Here is a 25,250-nt window from a genome sequence, read left to right as displayed (position 1 = left end):
GATCCATTCATAAAAATAAAATCTTACTAATGTAGCCTTTAAGAGACGACAATAGCGATTTATCAATAATACGTTCACGCGTGCGGACAAATGTTTTTTTTTTACAAGTCGACAGTCATTCGTTGAAGCCAGTCGTAGAATCGACAGCGACGCGTTCAGTTTAAGAAATATAACGACCGTTTTGTAAGTGTAATTGAAAACCTAAGTGATTTTTTTAAGATTTTTTTTAAATTTGAAACGTGACGGTTTATTTGCAATATTAGTTTTAAAAGCATTAAAAACCAAAGAGGTTCGATTACTTTTTTTTATATTAGTGTTATAAAGTGACGTTCTATTTTTGAATTTTCTTTTTTTTTCGAAATGGATAGACTGAATGAAGTGAACAATGAAAGTCATGTGGAAGTTAAGGAAACTGGACAAATGAATGCAACGACGGGAAAAATATTAGGATTATTACCAGTGTTTATTTTGTTGCTAATTATATTCATCAGGATCATTTTTGTACTCTATAAAAACAGTGGTAAGTTTTTTTTTATTAATTAGTAAAAGTCTGTTAATATTTATATATATTTTAGTTATTCTTGCTGTGTTTTCGAAACATCGACAAGCATGTAAATAAATAGGTTAAAGAAAACAAACAAAAATAAAAATTAATGATTTATCAAAAAAAAGCTAAATTTTTTTTAATCTTTTGTTTTCGTCTGCATGTCGGTTTTTCCGATAAGAAAAATTTACATCTTAACATATGCGACATAAAAGATAAATGATGAACGACATATGACCTAAATAATGATCAAATAATAATAACTACTGGGAATATTAACTACGTGCAAGAATTGGATTATTATGGTTATTTTCTTACTAACGTTCCTCATAAGACATAGGGCCAAGAAAGTATTCATAATTTCATTGACAAAAATTCAATCCATTTTCCAAGCAATGGCTTTTAGGTGTGCCAACTGGGCACTGAATATTTGTATTAAATTTGTACCTCTATCGGGCGTGACGAAAAACCTCATACAAATTTTGACATATTTCGTTAATGTAGTTACGAAGACGAATATTTGTGATAGACCCTCTGACTACGACCAGTCTACTATCCCTTTACAGTTATGAACTTCAATATTGTAGTATAACTGTTTATAGGTTAACGTTCATAACGGTGCTAGATTACTCAGATCAATATGTCACGATTGTTTAGTTTCTAGCAATTTGCAGGACTGTGATAATAAGCCTTTGCGACAAGATCATGTTACCCCAGAACTTCATTGCAGTCACAATTGTTTAATATACATTATCATCCCTTTCATTTTCTTTGACACACACAGAGACAACAATATGTATTAACAAGTGTAGTGTCTCAATACCTGTGTCTACCACTGAATTTGAAGTTATACTTCTGTTAGCACTTTCAAGAAAGATACGAGAGAACATTCTGAAGACAACATTCAAAATCAATACACGTAATGTACTCTATGTACAGTTAGAGCTATTCGCGGTGTCCCACTTACAAAAAAATTGTCTTCTTCCTTGTCACGAGATTAACTCCGCCCCTTTTTACTAAATAACAATTAGGTAGTAGTGTGTTGCTCAAACGGTGTCCAAATAATAAAAAGCAATTAGTCAAAATACGACTGATCAACACTTTTTTAGAACGGACATGTTATTGTTTCCACGTCGACGTCTCATTGATCGTTCAAATCACTGTCCCATTTAAGGTGGAATACCGTCAGGTTCCCCGATAGTACATTTGCCAATTTTTCTCCTAAGAGTTCCAAACTACAAAAAGATTTCTAGTGTAGAAGTAGACATTTTAGTACGTAATATTTCCTTGTTTATTTTTGGAACGAAGTTTTGGAACGAAGTTCCTTATCGCGCGTTGTGAAAGGGGGCTAGACGGAAAAAATTCTTACGAAAAGTTGTCACGACACTTTTTGCTATAGTAACCATGGCAACGACGTGACAATATATAACGAAAATTAATAGAAATAAAATGTACTTCTTGTGAAGACTTAAGTTTTTTATTCATAGAATAAACATTGGTTCCTTCACTAATTAATAGAAAGGAACTTCGTTCTATCCGGGTGTCCCTTGACACCTCTCAAGTTTTTTTTTTTATCCTGGATCCTAATCCATAAAAATTCAACATTATTTTTTATTTGTATAAATGTAATTAAGCGCATAAAGTCGTAGTAACCATATAAGACCTTGATGAGTCAAGCATTCAAAATTACAATGCATTTGATAGTGTACAATACACAGTGTAATGCATTGTTGAGAGCAGATAATTGGGTTTTACGTTACTTACTGTGTACATTTGAATATCATTCTATGTAATTAGATAATAATAGTGGAATAACATCAAAATTTATCAAATTAAACCTTTTATTTATTAACTGTTTACAGTCTCTTCTCAGTGTATAATCCATTCTCGGTCAAAGTTAAACGGATAAAAATAACGGTTAAACGGATCTGGATGAAATTTGGCACAGAGATGGATTTAGAGTTTTTAATCCACACAAATGAAGTCGCGGGCGAAAGATAGTCTACTTAACTTAATTCTGTTTAAATTTGTCAGTATGGATTTTAAAAGCAAATTAAACATTAAAAACCCGTGTGATAAGATTTCTTTATAATTATCACTTTCACAGAGTTACATAACAAAAAAATATCTTGTTTGTTAAACCTCCACAATGTTTTGAATATCATCAAATACTTATCAGTAAATTACCATGGCTTTAAAAAAAATGTTTAAATAAATCAACATCCTTCTCATTGTTCATTGAAAAAAACTTTTTTTTTATATCTTAAGGTGGCTAACGAGCAAAGCGATCACCTGATTCGATGAAATAGGGATCAATCATCACAATTATAGACGCGTTGCCTACCTTTAATCGACAGAGGAGGGGACTCACAGAAACAGAATATTTTCTCTTACTATGCGTCAACAACTCCGACAAGTCCCTATGCCATTCCGATCCTTTCCTTTATAAAAACTTGTGGGAAGGGGAAGAAGACTAAAATTAGGCAGAGAAGTGAGATGACAGTATGTTTTTATACAAGTTTTTTGATATTGGAAACCCATATTTATCCGTACAGGGTTATCTTTAAAAAAAATATTACTCCAAACCAAAAAAACAAAGTATTTATTTTAAAGAAAAAAAAAATTGCGGAATAAGGTTTTTTTCTACTTCTTTTGAACAAAGTCATCGAATTTTTCTACTTCATTAATAGGAATTGTTAATTAGAGCATCGTAATAATGTCGTATTAATAAAACGTCACATCACTTAAAAGGTAAATAACCTTAAGTAATTTTATCAGCTTTGTTAATAACAATGTTTGTGCTATCAACAATCAAATATTACGCGTACTCGTTTAATGTAAGTATTTTCAATTATCGTTATGTCAATTTGGTACAATATCTATGACATACTTCGGTACGTATTACTATTTTAATGAAATAAGTATAATACCAATGGAGGCCAATCTTTGGGACCTTTGACTTTTAAGAGTCAGAACCTGTCAAGCACGCGTATTCCCCCCTGACATATAAAAACAAACAATAAGCTAAAATTGCTTGCTTCTTTATTTGTTTTGTGTAAATGTGTAAATTTTTGAATTAGTGTGCGTTTAAATAGTTCATGCATATGTGTGATTGTTGTCTTTACCTACTCCACGAATAGTTACAGAATTTATTTTATACAACACCGAAAAAGAGGAAAGTATGATAATACAAATTATTTAAACTTTAAAATCTAATATATAAAATTCTCGTGTCACAGTTTTCGTTGCCGTACTCCTCCGAAACGGCTTGACCAATTCTCATGAAATTTTGTGAGCATATTCAGTAGGTCTGAGAATCGGCCAACATCTATTTTTCATAACCCCTCCCCCAATTTAGTTTTTTTTAACCGCGCGCGGACGGAGTCGCGGGCGACAGCTAGTTTAATTATAATTATCTCCATGTTCTTAGTAAACGATTTTAGATGTATTACCGCCCTGGGCGAGATTTCTATTTCGAGATTTCGGGAGTAGGGGAGACTGTACAATTCGCAGACCTGTAGCGTCCCTTTCTGTCCTACGCCCTGGGCGGTTGACAGAGGTTGCCCTTCCCTAACGCCGGCCCTGCATGTCCTTATACATCAGTTTAATTACTTTTTACTAGAATCATCTATTAGATTACTTTGGTAGATTAACTATTTAAGTGTTTACTCGACAATTACGTACCGGCTCTGTATATATGACCGATCAATAAGCGAGAAACATGAGTGTGTGACCAACTAATATTGACCTACTTTACGTTTCTAATTATTATAATACGTCATTGCAAATAAATATATACTACTAGCTTTTGCCCGCGACTTCGTTCCCGCGGAATTTGAAAAAAAAGGAAACGGGATAAAAATTATCCTATGTCCGTTTCCTGGTTCTAAGCTACTTGCCCACCAATTTTCAGTCAAATCGATTCAGCCGTTCTTGAGTTATAAATAGTGTAACTAACACGACTTTCTTATATATATATAGATAGATTCTGTGATTACGTGATGCACCATTTTTTGTAAATGAACTACCGAACGAGTGATGTAAATTATATTTGAACGGGTCTGAAGTATATGATTGTAACACGTTTGTTTTTTACAAAATTACTTTAAATCTTTATATTTATAAATCTGAATAATATTTTTAAAATTTGCATTTATAATATTAGTAAGATTGCAAATTAACGGTTATTTTGACACGTGTACGTATACTTCAATGAGAGTGAAAACCTTATATATATATAATTATTTCTAACTCGAACGATGATGAATCCATTCATTATGTTTTTAATCAACCTTTACTTGTAGTATCATCACGACTGTATTCATGCGATGTAGCCAGGATATAATTAATTTGATAACACGCTATTTCATCCTAATTCAGTATACGATCATTTCTAAAGCTCCAACGTATATAGTGTTAAGAAAAAAATTACGATTTTACGTTACGACATTAGGAATTTTTCTGTAAGTCTCGGTAAGATTTATGTTAGAACTATCTGTTGCCCGCGACTCTGTCCTCGCGAAATAAAAAAAAAAAACTTTATATATTTATAAATAGCCTATGTGTTCTTCCATACTATGCTCTACATTCTTGCCAAATTTCATAAATCTTATATATATATAAAATTTCCATGTCAATGTTAGTTACCGTACTCCTCCGAAACGGCTTTACCGATTTTTACCAAATTTTATATTCAGTAGGTCTGAGAATCGGCTACCATCTATTTTTCATACCCCTATTAAGTTTTTTTAAACTGCGCGCGGATGGAGTCGCGGGCGACAGCTAATTATCTATAAATATATTTTGTAAACCATTTGAAATTTTCTAACAATTCTTCCGATGTCAGTTGACCTTAAGTCGACCTTTAGACAAAGTCGCTAAAAACTGTGTCCAATTGTTGTCACGAGTTTATATTTTGCCTTTAGCAGTACAATAATAATAATAATAAATCACGTGGGTTTGCCGAAATTTCTAGCATATGTAGATTTAAATAAGTAACTGTTACTAATTATAGTTTTCAATGACTTGGTATATTTATGCATACACACAAATATAAATTTATTTTTGTGGATCTCGGAAATGTTATAAACCGGTTTAAAATAAATTTATCAAGAAATCATCTCATGTTACGTAGAAATATGTCTGCAAAAGCACCTCTATGAGTCTTTTTAGAATGTAGATGTTTATTCTTTTGTTGTTTTTAATAAAAGAAGTGACAAATGTAAATGCTTTATCTCTCCCTTAACCTCCAGGGTATGGACGTAAATAATGTTACTATACAACATTCTTTCCCAGAACCTAAACTTGTTATTCTAGAAAAATTCAAATTGTTTGTTTTAAAAGAACTCGAACAACAAAGCTATAACCGCTGCATCAAAGAAAATACCTTAAGCTTTGCTTTACTGATAAAGGTGTTTAAAAACCTCTTGAATAAAATCGAACAATAAATAGATATTTTTCAGTTATATTATCTAGAACTAAAGCCGCCGTCATGTGATAGATCACATTTATTTGTGTCAGATTTGATTCAGATATTGTTATAAAAATAGTTTTATCTTATAATGATAATCCGGTGAAATTTATATCAATAAAACAATGGCTCCTAAGAGAATTGTTGTAAGTATGTAATGCAAGTTTTATACTTAACCCCTTCGTAATGTTAGGATGGCGTCCGTGGGTCCTTTTTTTTAAATAATACACACTTTACTAACTGCTAATTTGTTAATATAATTAGAGAAACATAACATTTGACTACTAAAAATGGACTGTTCTGAATGGAATGCGCGCTCTGTATTGCCGCGAGTCAGACAATTTATACGTTTAGTGACGTCAATGACGTTTTGGGGGTTTCTGCAAACGTGGAAGTTATGCCATGTGTTTAATTGTTCGTAACAGTACGTAAGCAACGTAAATCTTCGAAATTAATATTGCATCCTTGCGTCGAGGGTATCGCGTAGTGCGCGTACACACAACGACGCGAGTCATCTATTCGTTTAGGACAGGCACGGCAACTACCTCTATGCTCAACTGGCGAAACGTAACGCCTTATTATTTTGGCCTCCGACAAAAGAATACGCCAACGCTTCATGTCCCGCACCATCTCCTTCTAGATGATTGCTCGGAGATCATGCGTTGTACAACTGTACGTTGCAAATTTTAATAATTTAATTTTAAATTAAATATTACTACAAATGAGCAAATGGTAACTTCATATCCCTAAAATAGCGAAATGATAGGTAATGTAAAGTGAGATAATCCAAAACAGGGATTCCCCCTTGGGAACCCCTGTTTTGGCATAACCCCTTGGTCGATATCGACCTAATATAAAAATGAAAAATATGAAACAGTGTGTTACTACTCTTTACGTAGGAGCCTGCGTGAAGTGCATGTGGCGCGTAACATAAAATATTTGTTAAAATTCAACTGATAAAAGACGAGTGAATGATCAAGGTCAGGAATATAATTTGATAACAGAAAAAGTGAATCACGTAGTAATTACCTTAATTTATATTTATTGACCTTTCTTTTGATATTTACGAATTGAAGGAAGTTTCAAAGTAAAAGGTGAAGGTGTCATTTTACGTTTGAGACACTTTTAATTATTGTAAGTTTTGAAACAAGCAGTTAACAGTCTTAAGATCATACTTTATTAGGTCCTTTATACACAACAAAATATAAATATTCGAAACACGTCAACTATTTGCTCCACCATCTTGAAAATTGCAGTGACTTCTCACTACGATCTTGACAAACAATTCTTCTTCTTGTCTTCTTCTCTCTCTCTCTCTTCTTCTTGATCTTGAAAAACAACAGACAAAGATCTTGCAAGAGGCTGGTTTTGGAGACTAATGAACAAAATGTCTAAACTCTATAATAGCATTGTGTAAACCGCTTCGCGACTAAAATCACCTGGTTACGAAAATTTAGAAAGAAGGAAAGAAAAAAAAAACATTTATTGCCACACAAAGAATATAAAATAAAAAAAGAAAAACATACATATACAAGACATTAACTTGGTACAATAGTGTGGCAAAAGGGAGCCAGCTCAGCGAAGCGGGGACAGACTAAACTGCCCCTGCGCTGGTTTTCAGCTGGCACCTTTGGCATTTACTAGTACGTACTCTTGTGTACGAAGGACCTTATAGTTGACAGATTTGGTATCTATATTACCGCAAGCCGAATCACAAGAGTCAGAATTAAGAAGACAAACATATTACTATCCCTTTCATTATTTAAAAACAACACAGATAACTATAATTTCTGTACAATTGCTTCGTCCGTGTAAATCAATGTTTAAAGAAGCACTTACATCACTTTCATACGCAGACGATTATGAAACTTTATTAAGAAAATGTGTCATCCATAGAAATGGAATGATAAAAAAGTAAATTCTAGATTAGGACGTTATCTGTCATCGTTATAACAGATAATAAACTAATTTGGTGCGGACTGCCAGAGCCATAACGTTTTATGTTACGTGCGTAAACACATTTATAAATAGGTCAAGTGGTCCACAAATCAGGTTAACGCGTGAATTACGTAGATTTGTTTTGCGCTTATTTTGGATTCGTTTGTGGCTTAGTGGGATTATTGGAATCCCATTAAACCAATCGAATCCATACTATCCATCGGCCGATTATCGTAAAAATCCCTTCTCACGGATAGCAGAATCTGATTGTGATTAACGTTAAATCTTTTCTCCGATTTAACTTTATAATATAGGTCATAGACAACTTTAAAAACGAATTGAAAGCTGTGATGCGATGCCACAATTGCATCTGCAATCGATTAAAGGTAGGACGGAGGAAGAGAAACACTGAAAAATATATCCCCATCTCATCCGTCTTCCATCAAATCCACTTCCCCTTCCGATCTATTACTTATAAGAAAACGGTGGGAAGAAAAAGGGGAATAAAATTAGACCGCCGACACGCACATTCATCAGACTGTACGCGGAATGACTTCCACTTCACGCCTGTCTTCTGTGTGTTCGTGGTATTGCACATTCGTGGTTATGTAGCAACAAATGTTGTTCTTGACTTCTACCACCATTAAACATACTACATAAAACATATATCGTACTAATATTATAAATGCGAATGTTTATAATATGCCTGGATGGATGGATAGATATTTGTTTGAAGGTATCTCCGGAGCGACTTAAACGGATCTTGATGAAATTTGACACAGATGTATAAAATAGCTTGGAAGAACACATTGGCTACTAGTTAAGTTTTTTTAATTCCGCGCGGATGATGGCGCGGGCGACAGCTAGTATATAAATATATGTTATAAACTTGCATACGAGGATAACATTTAAGATTTGTAAAAACAAAAAACAAAGATATACAACGGATAGAATTTTTAATGTAAATAACAACACTATTGATATTTACAAAACAATTTTATTGGCCAAGAAATATGCAAGTCGAAGAAAAAATTCTTTACACATCAAGTGTATTTTATAATAAAAAATACTTTGAGCAAAAAGTGAGAAAGACGACCTCTTAAGAAACCTCAACCTTGGGTTACCTCAACTTATTGGTAGTTTCAGTAATCCATCCCATAAAAATAGATATTTTTTACCTCAGTTCATTTAGAAGAAATGAGAGAAATAGTATTTTTTTTCTGTACATGTGTAACAACAATTGAAAGAAAAGAAATACTTTTTCTTATCAAATTAACAATAACATTAACAATAGATAGTCGGAAATTCAATTATTTCTTAATAACAAAAGACAATCGGTAACCTTTATTATGATATGCAATATAATGACTATTAATAAAATGTTTTAAATAAATGGAAAAAATTCTAGAATTTTGCATTTTTTTATATTATAAAATAAGATTATCAAATTATCATAATATAGTATCATTAATCATCATAAAATAGGTCCTTCAAGAAACGAGCGTCTCACGAAAGTTTAAAATGTAGAATATGAGTGTAGTGACATTTGAAATAATTAATATTGTTGTCTCTATTTTGTCAACTTGAATCTAAGGGATGACATGTGAAGTTCTACTGTTAACAACCGCAAGTTTGTTTACATATTTTATCTAATGTCACAATAACTGTCGATTAGCAAACTTTGTATCGCAATAAACTATTCAATATCGTATCAATAGACGATAATATTATTTTTATCTCTTAAGAAAACATGACGAATACTTGTAATTGTCACGTTTTTGTAAATAATTCTTTGTATTTCTTAATATTTGATTATTTTAATATTAAATATTTCAATAAAATTGACTGATAAGTGAGAGTCCAACGGAACGAGATATTTTTCTCGCGTATAAAATTTAACCCAAGTTTCTCGCTCAGAACCGGACAAAGATTCTCGCTCATAGTGTTTTCCAGCTTATCAAGTATCGATTGTAACCTCTTTTTAACCATCTTTAATAACGGTACAGATAAAAAATGTGTTTGCATTATTCTTTCTTATATTTAAGTGAAAAATATTTAATATTTACAATATTTATATTCATTAAATTTCAATATTCGATATCTTTCATTAACATATTTTAGTTATAATTTTGTACAATTCTTACAAAGTTTTTTTACGATTATTCGCTTACATCCCAAACACTTGATTATAACTTGTCGTTATATCTTCCTCTATCTATATATATAAAAGAAAGTGGTGTTAGTTACACTATTTATAACTCAAGATCGGTCGAACTGATTTGACTGAAAATTGGTGGGCAGGTAGCTTAGAACCAGGAAACGGACATAGGATATTTTTTACCCCGTTTTCTATTTTTTATTCCGACCGGACGGAGTCGCGGGTAAAAGCTAGTAAAGTATAATTCTCACATTTTATTATTTCCAGGTTAGCAGAATGATATCATTTTCTATATTAACATAGGTTAATGCATTTAGCACGTTACGTCCATTAGTTTGTGAGGACAATCTATTTAGATAGGGATCTCGATTAGGGATCACTTTACATTTGGTCGTAGGGATGCGAGAAAATATATCGATAAAAAAATATTTATCGACTTTTTTTTTTCTTAATAAAATAAATGTTACAAATTAAATATGTGGAAAAGGAAATAAATTTGTGCTTATTATTTTAAAACAATTTATAGTTTATATAGCAAGGTGTTGTTACAATTATATTGCTTGATTTGTAAACTATCAAGGTATTTATGAATAATCAATTCTTTGCACTTCATCTTTCTTTGCAGTTAAAAACATTATTACTGATGTGAATTTTTAATTGGATTTTGAAAATAAAAGTTAAAAAAAGAAATATACTTACCATGCATTTGTATTACGTCTTTTTTCTTAAAAGAATACTGATAAAGAAGTAATAAGTTTTGCATTTTGAATAAATATTTAATGAATAAATCATCATCATCGACCTGCCCTTATCCCTATGGAGGGTCGGCACAGTATGTACTACTCCTCCATACATCTCTATCAGCCGTCATATCTGAATTTACCCCCTTCTTACGCATATCCTCTTTCACACAATCCATACATACTTTCTTTGGTCTTCCTCTACCTTTATAGCCATATATATTCAATCTATATTTATAATCTATATTTAATAAATGATTTAATTATTGTCATATAAATAAATTAATTATTTATACTTAAATTCAATTAAAATAAGAATTTTAAAATATCATCTAACTAAAGACAATTACGATTTTCGATTAAGTTTTTTTATCGATATTTATCTCAACTATATTAAGGCACGATAAATTGCGACATCACTATGTATAACTGGGTATAATTATAATATAAAATCGCACCAACTATTTTAGTTCTTTTTCTTAGCATCAAGTGTTTTTTTAAATAATAATAATAAACATGTCAGATAACGAGGGCTGGCGTATTGCAATACGTATTGTATCATTACCTATTGTTATATTTTTAATATTAATGTTTTGTTTACTCTGGAACTGTTACAGGACAAACAAAGAAATGTAAGTAGCTTCATTTAATCGATAAAGAAATGTGTTTATTTTTACTTTATATAGAATTTTATAATTTTTTAAACTTTAACTTTATGAGAAACTAGCTGTTGCCCGTGACTCCGTCCGCGTTCAATTAAAAAAACATAACTAGTTAAAGTGTTCTTCCAGACTATGATCTACATCTGTGCCAAATTTTATCCAGATCCGTTGAGCTGTTCCGGAGGTATTTTCAAACAAACATCCATCCATCCATCCATCTAAACTTTCGCATTTATAATATTTGATTGGCAAAATGGGTATAAATATTACAGGATGAGATAATGGGCAAAAGGTTACAATAAAATTAACACACAACCTGCATGCATAAATCAGTATGTGGCCACGCGTTCATTTTATCTCTATATCGTCTATATATATTAATAAAATCAAATTGTCTGTATGTAATATCGACAAAAAAAATGTTTGTACGTTTGTTCGCAAGGCCGCATTTCTTGTGGATAATCTTCGGAACGGCTGGACCGATTTTGATTGGACTTGAATGGGAAGGTATGTGTTGCTCGCGGGCGTATTATAGACTATTGTTTTGTAATTCTGCGGAGACGAAGTCGCGTGCAACCGCTATGATTTATAAAGATTCTATATGTGAAATCCATTTGATCCCTTCTGAAGTACCTATCCGAGATAAGTTACTTACCTTTGAAGTAAATCGACATTGACCGTGAATCATTCTATATTTATATTTATTGAAAATAATAAAGATTTATCACTGTATATATACGTTCGCTTGCATTTTTACGCGTATATGATATACTAAGGAACAGAAACAGAATTAAGAGTTTTGATAGTCTTTAAGTCTTGTTTAGAAAATCTTTTTAGAAAATTAAAATCGAGACAATCAAAAGAGCTTTTATGGAGTAGAGAGTAAAGGGAGGGTCTGGAAGGCGATTAGTTTAAGCGCCATCTAGCGGCTTTAAAAAGAAATAAAACTTAAAAAACAAACAAAATCCAATTGTGACAGTAACCAAATTATTCTGTATTTTTTTTTATTAGCAATAACCGAAAATTTTTGCAGGTTAGATAAGATTGCATAAGTACAGAAAATCACCGCTAGATGTCACTTTTTAAAACTGTTTTTTTAATTAAGACGAACACATTTTAAAAGCTTGCTTAAATTTTATATGACTGCACATGTAAGTAACTATTGTTAGTTAGACATTTCAGTGGTCTTAATATTTTTTTTCTAATAAGGATTTATAAATACGTTAAGGTTACCTATATGTTGGCATTTACGTCACAGATCCACTTTTTCCAGCCATCCCCTTCATCAATACCCGATTAGAGATTAGATATCTCGTCTATCACGAGTGCTTTTTTAATAATTGGCCCTCTCAGTCGATATCAGTGTGGAGGGAAAACTTTGCCGCGTATATTCTTTATTGTTTGGGTAAAAACGGAGAGAAATGTAGTTCGTAATTACATCAATTTAAATAGTTTTTATAACAATTAATTAGTACTCAAGATAGAATAATTTTTCGGCAAAAATTTTTCGGGCGATTGTCGATTAAAAATGAACACTTCAATATTGTTTCTCTTACCAAGCATTTTTCTCTGCTCTCTCATATTATGTGTTTGCGTTCGACATTGCGGTATCATTTGTTTTGGTGAGTGCGGAGCTTTTTTATTGCAAAATATTTTAAAATATTTGCTTTTGTTTTCAATAATATTGCTTCACTAAAATAATAGTGTTATAGTGTTATAAGGACTTGTAACTTTTTAGAGTACCATTTGAAGAATTTAGCTTTTACTTTTGAACAAAGAAGAAAATCTTTTTATCATATTGCCAAGAACAATATTGAAATAAAACATGATTGAATATTTGCGAGTATAATTTAATAGGCGCTATGTTGAAGTCAGTAAAATCTTATACTTAAATCTTTGCTAAAATAATACCGCAGGCGCTTTTCTACTTATACTTCATAATTTTTACTTTAAACAGCTTCTCTCACCCCCCAAGAGAATCGAAAATATATATAAATTTCTTCTAAAAACTAATATACTTACAATTTCTATAGATCACATAGATAACTCAATAAGTATTTGTCAGCTTCTACTTGCCCACAACCTTTAGAACCAGCCTAGATCATTGGTTGGCGACGCCATTCCTTTATAGATATTATCATTATTTAAACTTACTTATTTTTCAAACTTCTTCATGTATCGAATTGGTACAAAGTTACAAAAAAGGAGTAAAGGAACAAATTGTTAATATAATTGTAGCGATTGTGTTCACATCCATAGGTCATATTATTAAACGTGACCAGCGCCGGGTACAGGGCACATGTCAATTGGATAATTGTATCCTTGTCAACGTTGTACCGTTAGAAAAGTAGACATTGTTATATTATTTTATATGTTGAAGACAATTTAAGGTCATTGTATTTATTAAAAAAAATGATAGCACCTTAATTACTAGATCTGATCTAGGTCTTAGGAAGTGTAAAATATATTAGTAATTAGGTGTAAATTATAAGGTGTAAATTATTAGAACATACAAGACATCTTTATTTAATTACTTGAAAACATTTATTTCTCAGTAGGTCAATAATATTCTTGTATTAAATTAAAAAAAGTATCTCCACTTTAGTACGTTGTTTATCACTGTACAAGAAATGAATTTCCGACACGAAATTCCGACACGCGTGAAATTCAGACGAAGAATTGTCGAACTTTAGTGTCCGATCATAGGTTTTATATATCTATTAGAAAATTTGAAAACTAAAATCATGTAGATACCTACAGGTTGAAGGATGTCATGTCATCTCGCCACAGGTGGGCACAGTTAATCGAAAAGTTAACTTCGTTAATCGTTAATTCGTTAATTAAAAAATTAACTTCGTTAATCGTTAAAGCGTTAAATTCTCGAATATTTAACGCAAGTTAAAGTTAATCGTTAACAGTTAACCATACAAAATTATACATACTAATTTCACACTTACTGTGGCGACACTTGTTTAAAATGGTAATTTGACTATACATTCTATAACACATTAGTATTAGAGACAAGTAAGAATGCATTATAGTATATTTCATTACGAGTGCGGAAAGCCTGTCATTGCAAAGAGTGCCGACAAATGTCTCCCCGAGACGAGGCGCAGCCGAAGGTGAGGGTTGACAGTTGGAACAAGTTGTAATGACGGTTTCACACGTGTACTAAACAACTATTTTTGCTACAGTTGCGAAAAACAGAAGCAATTTAATAGAATAATAAAACACAATAAACTCAACTAACTAAAATTTTTGAAAAATGGCGCCAACCGTAAAAGAATACAAACAGAGATTTTTTTTTTGTTTTCTTCACCCATTCTGGGTAGGCAAAAGGAACTATGCCTAAACGGCCAAGTCTTCAGTAGATTATTTTTATTGATATGAAATGAAAATGAAATTTAATGAGATGAAATAAAATGAAACCTAACCTAATTCGTTGAATCAAATCATTAAATCTGATATTGCAACAAATTAGGAGCTTCTTTTTAGAAATATTTGCATGAATCTTAAAAACTTCGATGATTTTTTTTTAAATTACGTGGTTAGTTTTTTTCTTTTTAATAGCATTATTTTGACAGTTGGGAAAGAGAACGGACGAGTTTGGAAAAGCTAAAGAAGTAAAAAAGTGTTTTAATACAGTTGCTCAAATAGTGGCGTATTGCAGGGACGAAGAGCGTTCGGAATGTGGGCAAACATACTCTTGCTTTTATATACTCGTAATGAAATATACTATTTCGAACCTTCTTTTATTTTGTCCTGCTGGTCCCGTCTTTCCCGGACGCTCTGATGCATTACACTTGCACGCGAACTTCACATATATCAATTATCAACTCATTCGTTCACCATTCGAGTCGCCGACAGTCGCCCAACATAGCTGAACTAACGAGCGTGGGGTGGCACGTAATTTTAACAAAATTACAGCACGTCTCCAAGTTTCTAATTTAACGATTAACGGACTTTTATTAACGGAAGTTGAGTTTAACGAAAGTTAACAAAGCGTTAACACTTTTTGAAGTTAACTTAAAAGTTAATTCGTTAAGCAAAATGTTAACTTCGTTAATTAACGATTAACGGATTAACGAGTTAATGCCCAGCTCTGCATCTCGCGTTCCTTATCGCGAGCGTCGCCAGTCGATGATTTTGGCTAGATCTAGGGGTGTGGGGGGCTAGTAATTTTAATCATTTTTTAATACAAAGAGAACGCTTATTAAGACCTCCAATCTTTTTACGAAACACAAACGAATACTTTTTGTGTTATCTATTTGGATATACAAGGATTATAGACGTTTGTTAAAGAAATGATAATCTTTGAAATATGTAGCTCTTTAATTTGATACGGAACCCTTAATTTACAACTAGTTTCTTTATCATTGTTCTTTAGAATAAATTAATTAATTTTGCCGATTTATTAAAACAAAGCTATTTCATTTACAACAACGATTAAAGCAGTTTATCTAATAAATACAAAAGTATTTAGATAATAATTTGCTATCACATTTGTAATCATGATTTTATATCTTAGTTGCTTATTATGATATTAAAACAGTAACATACAGTAAAATTTACACTTAATGATTGTTGTTTTAAAGTTTATTATTTACATTGTTTTTATTTACGACTGAAATAATTTACAAAATGGACGATACTATAGCTGTTATTGTGTTGACAGTGGTTCCCGCGCTTTTTATGATGTTGTTCTTCATGTGTTTGATATTAATTGCCACCTTGTACATATGGACGCGTAAGTAAATGTTTTATTAATATGTACAATATACATTTATGTGCATAAGTAAAGAGATTTATTTAATTTCTTTTCATAATGATCTTTGTTTTCATTTGACGTTTTCAAAATATGACATCTAGAATACAGATAAGTGAATTTGCGTTCCGTTTCACCAGTATTTTAATAATATTATTATTATACGTTGTCAATTTAAAAGATTATTCTGAGTTGAAAGAAGAATTAACTAAGTAAGAGTTATATTACAAAAATATTGTGTTAAATTTTAAATGTTTTTTTTAACTAACAAAATTACAATTGAGTACATTTCACAACTGTTTTTTGTTGTCCCTTACATACATCTGGAAACATAAAATAGTTGTAATAGAGAAATTTCGTACTAAAATGTGGAATACGATTAACAAATCATTATTGTAAATTACATTGTCATTTAATGATTTAATGATAATCTAAAATTTATTATTAATTAGATCATAATGTTAATGTCGAGAACTATTTAGCGTCGTTTGTTATTATCCCAAAATTGTTCGCGTGTAGACATAATTGAATTCAAAACTTTGAACTTTGCAGACTTTCCAGTGTTTGAAAACTTAATTTTTTCTTTACAAGTCATAATTAAAGTATGAATTAATCAATGAATAATATATAAGTTACTCATTGCGGTTTTTCACTTATTGCTATATGCCTGACTACTCATCAAATTTTTTTAATCCGACACAAAAATCGACACACAGGCCAATTGGAAACCGCACCATACTTGTTCGCATTCAAACGTTAACAGGTCGTCTTATCGGTCGTGGTTTGAAATTAATTCGTCTTCATTTGTACTAATTTCTTCTTTCAATGTATTCAAAATTTTTCATTAATAATTGTTTTCGACTTTATTCAATGGCACGATATAATTTCGAGTTTTGTTTTTCGTTTTCCGCCAGATAAAATAAAGAACTAGATTAGATAGTGTACGTAAGTTCAAACTTCGACTAGGTGTATGTTATTGTAGGTTTGCATAATATTCCGCTAAGGATTACTGCCCACCTACAGATAACAGGAGGTTTTTAAATTTACAATTCTGTGATTTTAGGAGAGAAAAACTTCGTTTAAAAAACTGTCTTTATTTGTGTAATTTTTCGTATTTATTTACCATCAGTTATTGGTAGAATAAAGTGTACGTTCTCATACAAAATGGATGTTGTGTCGCCAGTTATGATTGGTGTATTCATCTGTATGTGTTTGTATTTATTTTGGATGTGGTTTTGTTTTGGAACGTGGGCTGAGAGACGTAAGTATAAATTCTTTTTTAAAAAAGTAACAATTTTATGTTTTCTTATGACAGATTTTTGTCGTTGTTATTTTATTAAATTTGCATCAGTGATACAGGAAATTAATCATTTATTATTTTGAGAAATGTAATAGTATTAATAATGTCTATGAAATAATGTCATAGCTATTGGGAAAATAACTATTTGACTGAGAAGTACCATGATGTCGCATTCAACCAACAATAATATACTGGAAATAGAAATATTGCTAAGGCTTTTAGTTTAAGAAAACCTTAAGTAAATTAGAATATGTATTTATAATAATTTTAAATGTCATTATTTATGTTGTTAATGATATGAAATATATCTCAAGGGACTTTACACGTGAACATTGTGAGTAAACAAAATTACGTCACATTCCCATTCATTATTTAACACGTTTATTTTGTAATGTTAGAAGTTCATCGAGATATTTCAATGTAAACAATACAAATCAGAGACGTCTATCTCCCTTATTTGTTTTTGAAAAAAATTTTATAATGTATTGAATCGGAAAATAAAATCAGCGCCATCTGTTGTTGAAAACATAAACTAAAATTGCATGATAAGAAACGAAACTGAATAATTATTCTACCAATTAAATAGCAAGTAAATTTTGCTTTAACGTTTTCAAACCTTATACATAATACTGTATGGAACACGGTTGTCCTATATTAATAAAGTTTATTTATTTATTAACTGTGACAATTTCGTATAACTCATGGCACTTCAGTTATAAGTGAGCAATTAATCTTAAGATAAATTAAGATATCGCTAATACGATCCGTTGTGTATTATTTTTTGCGATAAATAGTTAATTTATCTTTATAACTTCGTAACATTGGACGCATTACTTTAATTCTGTGAATAAATCGCAAAATGGATACAAATTTGACAACTGTGTTGATATTTATGACCCTCAACGTGTTATTATTTTGGTTACTTTACGGATTATTGATGAGATATTTTGGTGAGTACTTTTTACTTCGCATTTGCATCAACCTAAAATCCAAACCCGGAAATAATTTGCTACAAAAATACTTCGTCTTGGATAAGAAATCATGGACTTTATTAAACTCTATGTGAGGTCGGCGTAAGATGTTTTTGTCTTCCCAATGAATCTATCTTTGTTTATTTCGTTTAGGCACCCCCTTTCTTAATAACATCACCTTTCACACAATCTTTCCATATCTTTTACTAGCTTTTACCCGCGACTCCGTCCGCGCGGAAAAAAAATAGAAAACGGGGTAAAAATTATCCTATGTCCGTTTCCTGGTTCTAAGCTACCTGCCCACCAATCTTCAGTCAAATCGATTCAGCCGTTCTTGAGTTATAAATAGTGTAACTAACACGACTTTCTTTTATATATATAGATATATATTTAAACTGTGTGATAAATAAGTTTTTCTTCTGTCTCGTTTGATTATCAATCTGGAGGATATTTAGTTTTTCAATTTACTATTTTGCCTTCATCTACTTCAGTGATTATCAAACTTATTTCTTTTACCTCCCCCTTTAAAAATCAACTATTTTTCAGCGCCCCCCATTTTTTATTCACGTCTAAAACTTAAAAACCACAATTTTATTACTTTAATTATATTGAACGCCTCCCATTTTTTGGGACCCTTAAAGCCCCCCACTAGGTTTCAAACGCCCCTTGAGAAACACTGATCTACTTTATTTGTATACGCATCAGTCTAATGATGTCTAACGGCATGTGTTTCAGTCTCAGATGAAGAATTATATAGATATGGCATGCGCGTTCACCCGTAAGGGACAGATAGAGAGTACTATAGACTATACCTATATATAAGTAAAAGGATTGGGGTTACCAGTTATTTGTTTTGTCCCGAAAATGAATAATTACGATATAATTTAATATAGACCAATTTATATATTCCCAATTAAATTGTAATTAATAAACGTAATAAATATAAAAAACAATGCGTAGTTTTTGTTTATGTGACTAAGATTACGTAAACAGATTTTTTTAGTAATACTTAGTCAGGTCATAAATTCTGTTACATGTTTAATATAAAATAATTGAAACGAGTTTATTCATTATGTGACCATTTATATACCAAAATGAACTTAACAAAACATAGATTCTTATGACACTAAAGTTTACTCAAAATGACATCCGTGATTTTGAATACAGGCCTTCAATCTGCTCGGCCAGTCGTCTATCACAGCACGAACGAGGTCCATGTCAATATCGGCGGCTGCCTTAATCAAGGATGTCTTGAGTGACTCCAAAAAAAGAATTTCCCGATATTTTTTTCCCGCGTACTGCTTCAACAAAGCGCGGCATCTCTTCAGTCTTAGGTCCATTAGACGAGCATTCAAACGATGTCCTATTTTTCTTCGATATGCACGAAGCCCTAAGTCTTCATAAAAAGCTACAAAAAACATACCAATATTATAGTCATATAATTTTAAATTACTCTGTATATCATTACAGTGAACACTACATGTAAAACTACTTAATATTAAACTATTTTGAATGTAATTTCTAAGAAACAAAATTTACATGGGACAAATTAAAAAGCATACTCTTTAAAATCAACGGGATAAGAAAGTATCAAATATTTAAAAACACAGCATATACCAGAATTAAAAACTCCTTTTGAAATCTGTTGAAAATAGTATAAAAAATGTGAATTGTTTCATTTATATACATTATACATACTATAATTTATTTCCCCTAAATTCAGGGTAATTTTTACAACAAGATGGTGGTATTATTTTTACGGGTAATAACCAACCAATTTGAAAAGAAGTTTAATATGGCCGCTTGTTTCCCAGATCTACAGTATATTATTTGACACAAATGACATCTGCGTTTGGGCGCATAATGTTCGAAAAATACTATTTTATTTTAGCTGATTTTACCCGTATTTTAACATATTAGTTATTACAAAGACTGTAAAGAACAACTAGTTTGTATTTTCTTCCTTATTTTGTATGAATACATGTGAATAAGTGCGTAGTTTCAGTACTTACGAGTGAAAGGTTATGTTTTTCTCTTTTCGCTCACTACGGCTTTTACAACCGACGATACAGCAGTATACCATGTTTTATAAACTTTACCTTACTAAAACTGTAATATCAAAATATTTTTGCACAATTACAGCGACTAAGTACTCACAATTTTCGAAAAATAGCACGAATGTCAAACTTTGTTAGGGACAACCTAGGTTGTTTGTAGGGGACAACCTTTGTTCCAAACAAACCCCAAACCCTGGTACGCAGAAAGGGACGGAAGATAGTTATCCCTGTCTTTGTCACGTCGCAGGAATTGGGTATAACTGTATCTCTCTCACTCACGGTATTATTATTACCGTGTCATAGACTTGGTTTCAGTCAATTATTTCATTACAGCGCCACCTATGACAAAAACAATGAAACTTTATCAAAAATATTTCAAAGCAATTTTGTATTTTAATATTTTTTAAGTAATATCAAATTGATATCTATTTTAATCATACTTTTATCGAATTATAAAGTTATTTCCCTTGATAAGATTTATTTTTCGTGGACATTGCTTATCGTTTCGTATAGTTGTTTGTTAGAATCGTATAATTATTTCGTGTCTACGTACTGTTGTGCAATAAAGTTAATTAAATTCGAAAAATGTATCCTTCTTATATGGTTTGGTTGGCGATATTTTTACTCGTCATAGTATTCATTGCGTACAGCCGTTTGAGTAAGTATTTCTCGTTCTTTTTTTTTTGTAAAACTCTAAAACTGACCATTATCTTAGTAATATATTGTTACCATTACCAGTAATTGTCAGTATTCAATATTCCTTACTAAAAGAAACGGAATAAATACTCTGAAATGTCCAAAAGTAATAATGAACGTTACAAAATGTATTTTATTGTACATTTAGAAACGGTCCTTTCTTTGCTTGATAATTGTTTCCTTGATTTCAAGCGTATTGTTTAGTTTTTTATGCAAATTAGTTTAATCAGTTTTGCATTGGAATAACAAATGAACTATTTTTCTTTTTGAACAATTTATACATGAAGTGGAAATCCGTCTTTTTTTTTAATTAATTTTTACAATTTGTAGATAATTTTACAGTGAAAATGATGATTTAAAAGAAAAAAACCTTTTTTGTCTTAATAAAATTGTTGTCATGTAAGGGTTTGAATCAAAATATATATATTTAGAATGTTTATCAACCTCTTGTTGATTGGTCTGGAATGTTCATGACAGTGCCATCTATCGGCTAGTATCAGTAATTATCAAAAATCATGTCATGCGTTATCTAATTTTATCGAAGGCGACACATTTGAATACCACAAAGAAGCTTTTTATAAAAACAATTATTACAAACATTATTAGTTATACTGTATCTTTTATATAATTTTAGTTTGAAGAGAACTTATCTAACAGTTAGCCATACCTTTTGTTGGCGTAGTTTTTCATTAGGAAATGTGATATAAACTTGAATGACGTCATCTGGTCGTACTGAAGTACCTTGAACTAGTCTAACTAATAAGCATAGTCTATCTACGTCGCTTATTGCAAAAAAAGGCCTTATATTCGTACAATCATTTCTTACGTACCCATTTGAAGCATATCGTAGGCGTAGGAACTTATTAATGTAACGAGCCGTAATAGTATTTGTCGAGATGATATGCTTAACAATGCTGGGGAAAATAATGATGCCTACAGAAAATAGCTGTTACACTTAGCATCTTTTGAAACAACTTTTTTCGTCAAATGTTTTACAGCGCCATCTATTGTCAACTAGCTATAACTTTTGAAATTTTTTTCACAAATTGATGTTGATTTTTTTCGTAAAATTGTTGATACATTTGTTTATAAATAATCAAAAGAGGAAAGAGATATGAAATTTAAAATCTTATAATTATAGGACTGATAGTAGATTTAAAATAAATTAAAGTGATGTCCATGGGAGTCGATCACCTACAGTTAATCTCACAATTCTCACGAAATAACTGAAATAAAAACCATAAGCGTAATGGTCACTTTATATAATTTAAGTGTTGTAATTAGACATATCTAAGTTCATCATAAGATTTTGTGCACATGTTTCGTTAATTAAAAAATAAAAACGCAACCAAATAAATTTAACTTGTTAAAAATTTGTAGATAAAGCACGAAAAAAAATATATACTAGTGTACTGTGTTATAACTATCGTGTTGCAGTATCCATCAAGATAAATCTGACGTGCATAAACATTGAAACACTTTATGATTGATATATTGACGTATTTCCTTTATAATAAACTAGCTTTTACCCGCGACTCCGTCCGCGCGGAATAAAAAAAAATGCACACAAGATAAAAAAGTTCCTATGTCCGTCTCCTAGTTCTAAGCTACCTCCCCATCAATTTTCAGCTAAATCAGTTCGACCGATCTTGAGTTATAAATAGTGTAACTAACACGACTCTTTTATATATATAGACTAGCAGTTAACCGCGACCTCGTCCGCGCGGATTTAAAAATCTAGTTATGAATATACCTTGGGATAATGTAGCTTCGAAACAGTGAATGAATTTTTTAAATCTGTTCAGTAGTATCGAAGCCTATTCAATGCAAATAAACAATCAAATCTTTCTTATTTTACTTCTTACTAATATTATAAATGCGAATGTTAAGATGCATGTAATTTATGTTATCTCCGAAACGGCTCAAAAGATCTTGATGAAATTTGGCAACAATGTAGAACCTAGTCTGGAAGAACACGTAGATTATTTATTAACGTTTTTTAAATTCTTCGCGAATGGAGTCACAGGTGATAGTTAGTTTATAATATTAGTATAAATATAAAATTATAGCAGAAATATAAACTTGCTAAATTTTACCTATGGGTTTGCACATATTCTTCTAACTGTGACAAATTAAATAAAAATATTTGGATATTTCATTATTAAGTTATCAAGGCTTTTTGGGGTAAATAAAAATAATTAAGCTTTAATTAAATAAATAAATAAAATATATATAAAAAACAACTCGGGATACGAATAGATGTTTAAATTAAGTGGTACGACGAAATAACTAAACAGAATATAAACTCGGGAATAATACTTGTTGTTTATATTTGGATGACAATGGAAAACGTAAATTCTGACTTTAGTTGGATTTCTTTCATTAACTCATAAATCATTTTAAATCTCACGTTGACAGATTATCTAATATTAAAATAGTACCAACCAACTGTGATATCGGATGTTAGTTAGTTAGGACACTTAATGTGTAAGCGTTAAGAGCTATATTTCAATAAACACTTGTATATTGAACGGTATTACAAATGTTTGTAGACACGAATATCTTGTGAACGTATCCGAATATGCCATTTACAAAATAGCTCGCATTGAAGTGACTTATTTTGTAAAAGAATGTAAATCCAAAATTTTATAAATCGATAAAATTTAAACTCCGCCTGTTTTAATTAACAGTGAAGTGACGTTTAATATTATTTAAGTGACTTGCAATTGTTTTTTAAACATTTCTAATAAATACTTATTTTTGTTCTAATATTTAACAATAATAAAGTGTTGTGTAATAAAAAAAAACGAATCAAATCGACTATATTTTGGGAGAGTGTTTCGTAACTGGCAACAAAAAACAATATGGCGGTTGAGAATGACAGTGTAACTCACTCCGCGCGTGGAGAATTGACAGTCGCTACGATTGCATATATCTCGATATTGTCAACTGTATTGGCGATGTCTTTTATTATAATGTGCATCAAAGTTTCTTCGTATGGTAATTGAATAGTAACTTACTGATTATCCATTGTTAGAAATTCTACCTTAATTCATAAACAAAAAATATTTTCATTAAAAATAGCTTTACATCATGCCAGTAACACTCATGCCAGCTCAATCGCTCCAGTTAGAGTTTATATTATGCCAGTTCTATGCCGGCATTGGTTTTTTAAAGCTACTGGCCTACTGTACTGGCGTAATGTAAACCAGGCTTTGCGCGCTTAATTTACCTATTATCTTTAAATGTGTTAAACTCGTTAAACAATTTGCACAATTTCCTAAAAAAGGGATACAAAATTTTCACTGCACGTATTAATATTATAAAAGGAGCTTTCTGTTTTTTTTAAAGCGTTAACTAGTTACTCGAACTTCCTACAAGCTTGTTATATTTGTTAAACTTGTTTCAGAGAAATCAATCAATTTAAAATACTCTAGCTAAAGTAATGTAATCAAATGGAATATAATTCTCGTCATCATTGTTATTTATTATTAGAACAAAGATAACTTAATCGTTGGTTTCCGAGACCAAAATCTTTGTATAAAACATATCGTCATCCATGTCATAAGCTTTGATAAAACAGAGATAACTATATGTTTTAAACGGAGATTTTGGTTTGAGAAACCCACTATAAAACATCTCTTGACATAAAATATATATTACTAGCTGTCGCCCGCGACTCCGTCCGCGCGCTGTTAAATAAAACTAAATGGGGGGGGGGGGGTATGAAAAATAGATGTTGGCCGATTCTCAGACCTATACTGAATATGTACACAAAATTTCATGAGAATCGGTCAAGCCGTTTCGGAGGAGTTTAACCACAAACACCGCGACACGAGAATTTTATATATTATATACCTTGTTTGAATGAACAATTCTCACATACTTTTGTCGCCGATATTGTCAATATCTCAGCAGATAATGTTTTGAGATATGTCGTAAGAGATTC

General features: G+C 31.1%; 1 protein-coding gene across 4 annotated transcripts in view; it reads left to right on the top strand.

Annotated features, from left to right (window-relative positions):
* LOC106713387 overlaps window positions 1–25,250 on the top strand; it is a 42,185-nt gene that overhangs the window by 10,148 nt on the left and 6,787 nt on the right. Inside the window, exon 1 of one of the 4 annotated variants that reach the window (XM_045684158.1) lies at window positions 328–520. The exons of 1 other annotated variant lie outside the window; for it this stretch is intronic. In XM_045684158.1, the coding sequence (XP_045540114.1) occupies window positions 361–520 (160 nt within the window). In that variant the 5' untranslated portion in view covers window positions 328–360. Of the gene's footprint in view, window positions 1–327; window positions 521–18,394; window positions 18,528–21,112; window positions 21,264–25,250 lie in introns of those variants that run through there. 2 more of the 4 variants (XM_045684159.1, XM_045684161.1) reach the window with 2 other exon arrangements.

This window comes from Papilio machaon, chromosome 25 (genome assembly GCF_912999745.1).
Source record: "Papilio machaon chromosome 25, ilPapMach1.1, whole genome shotgun sequence".
In the NCBI taxonomy this organism is placed as follows: domain Eukaryota; kingdom Metazoa; phylum Arthropoda; class Insecta; order Lepidoptera; family Papilionidae; genus Papilio; species Papilio machaon.
This window is presented reverse-complemented; position numbering and strand designations above follow the sequence as displayed.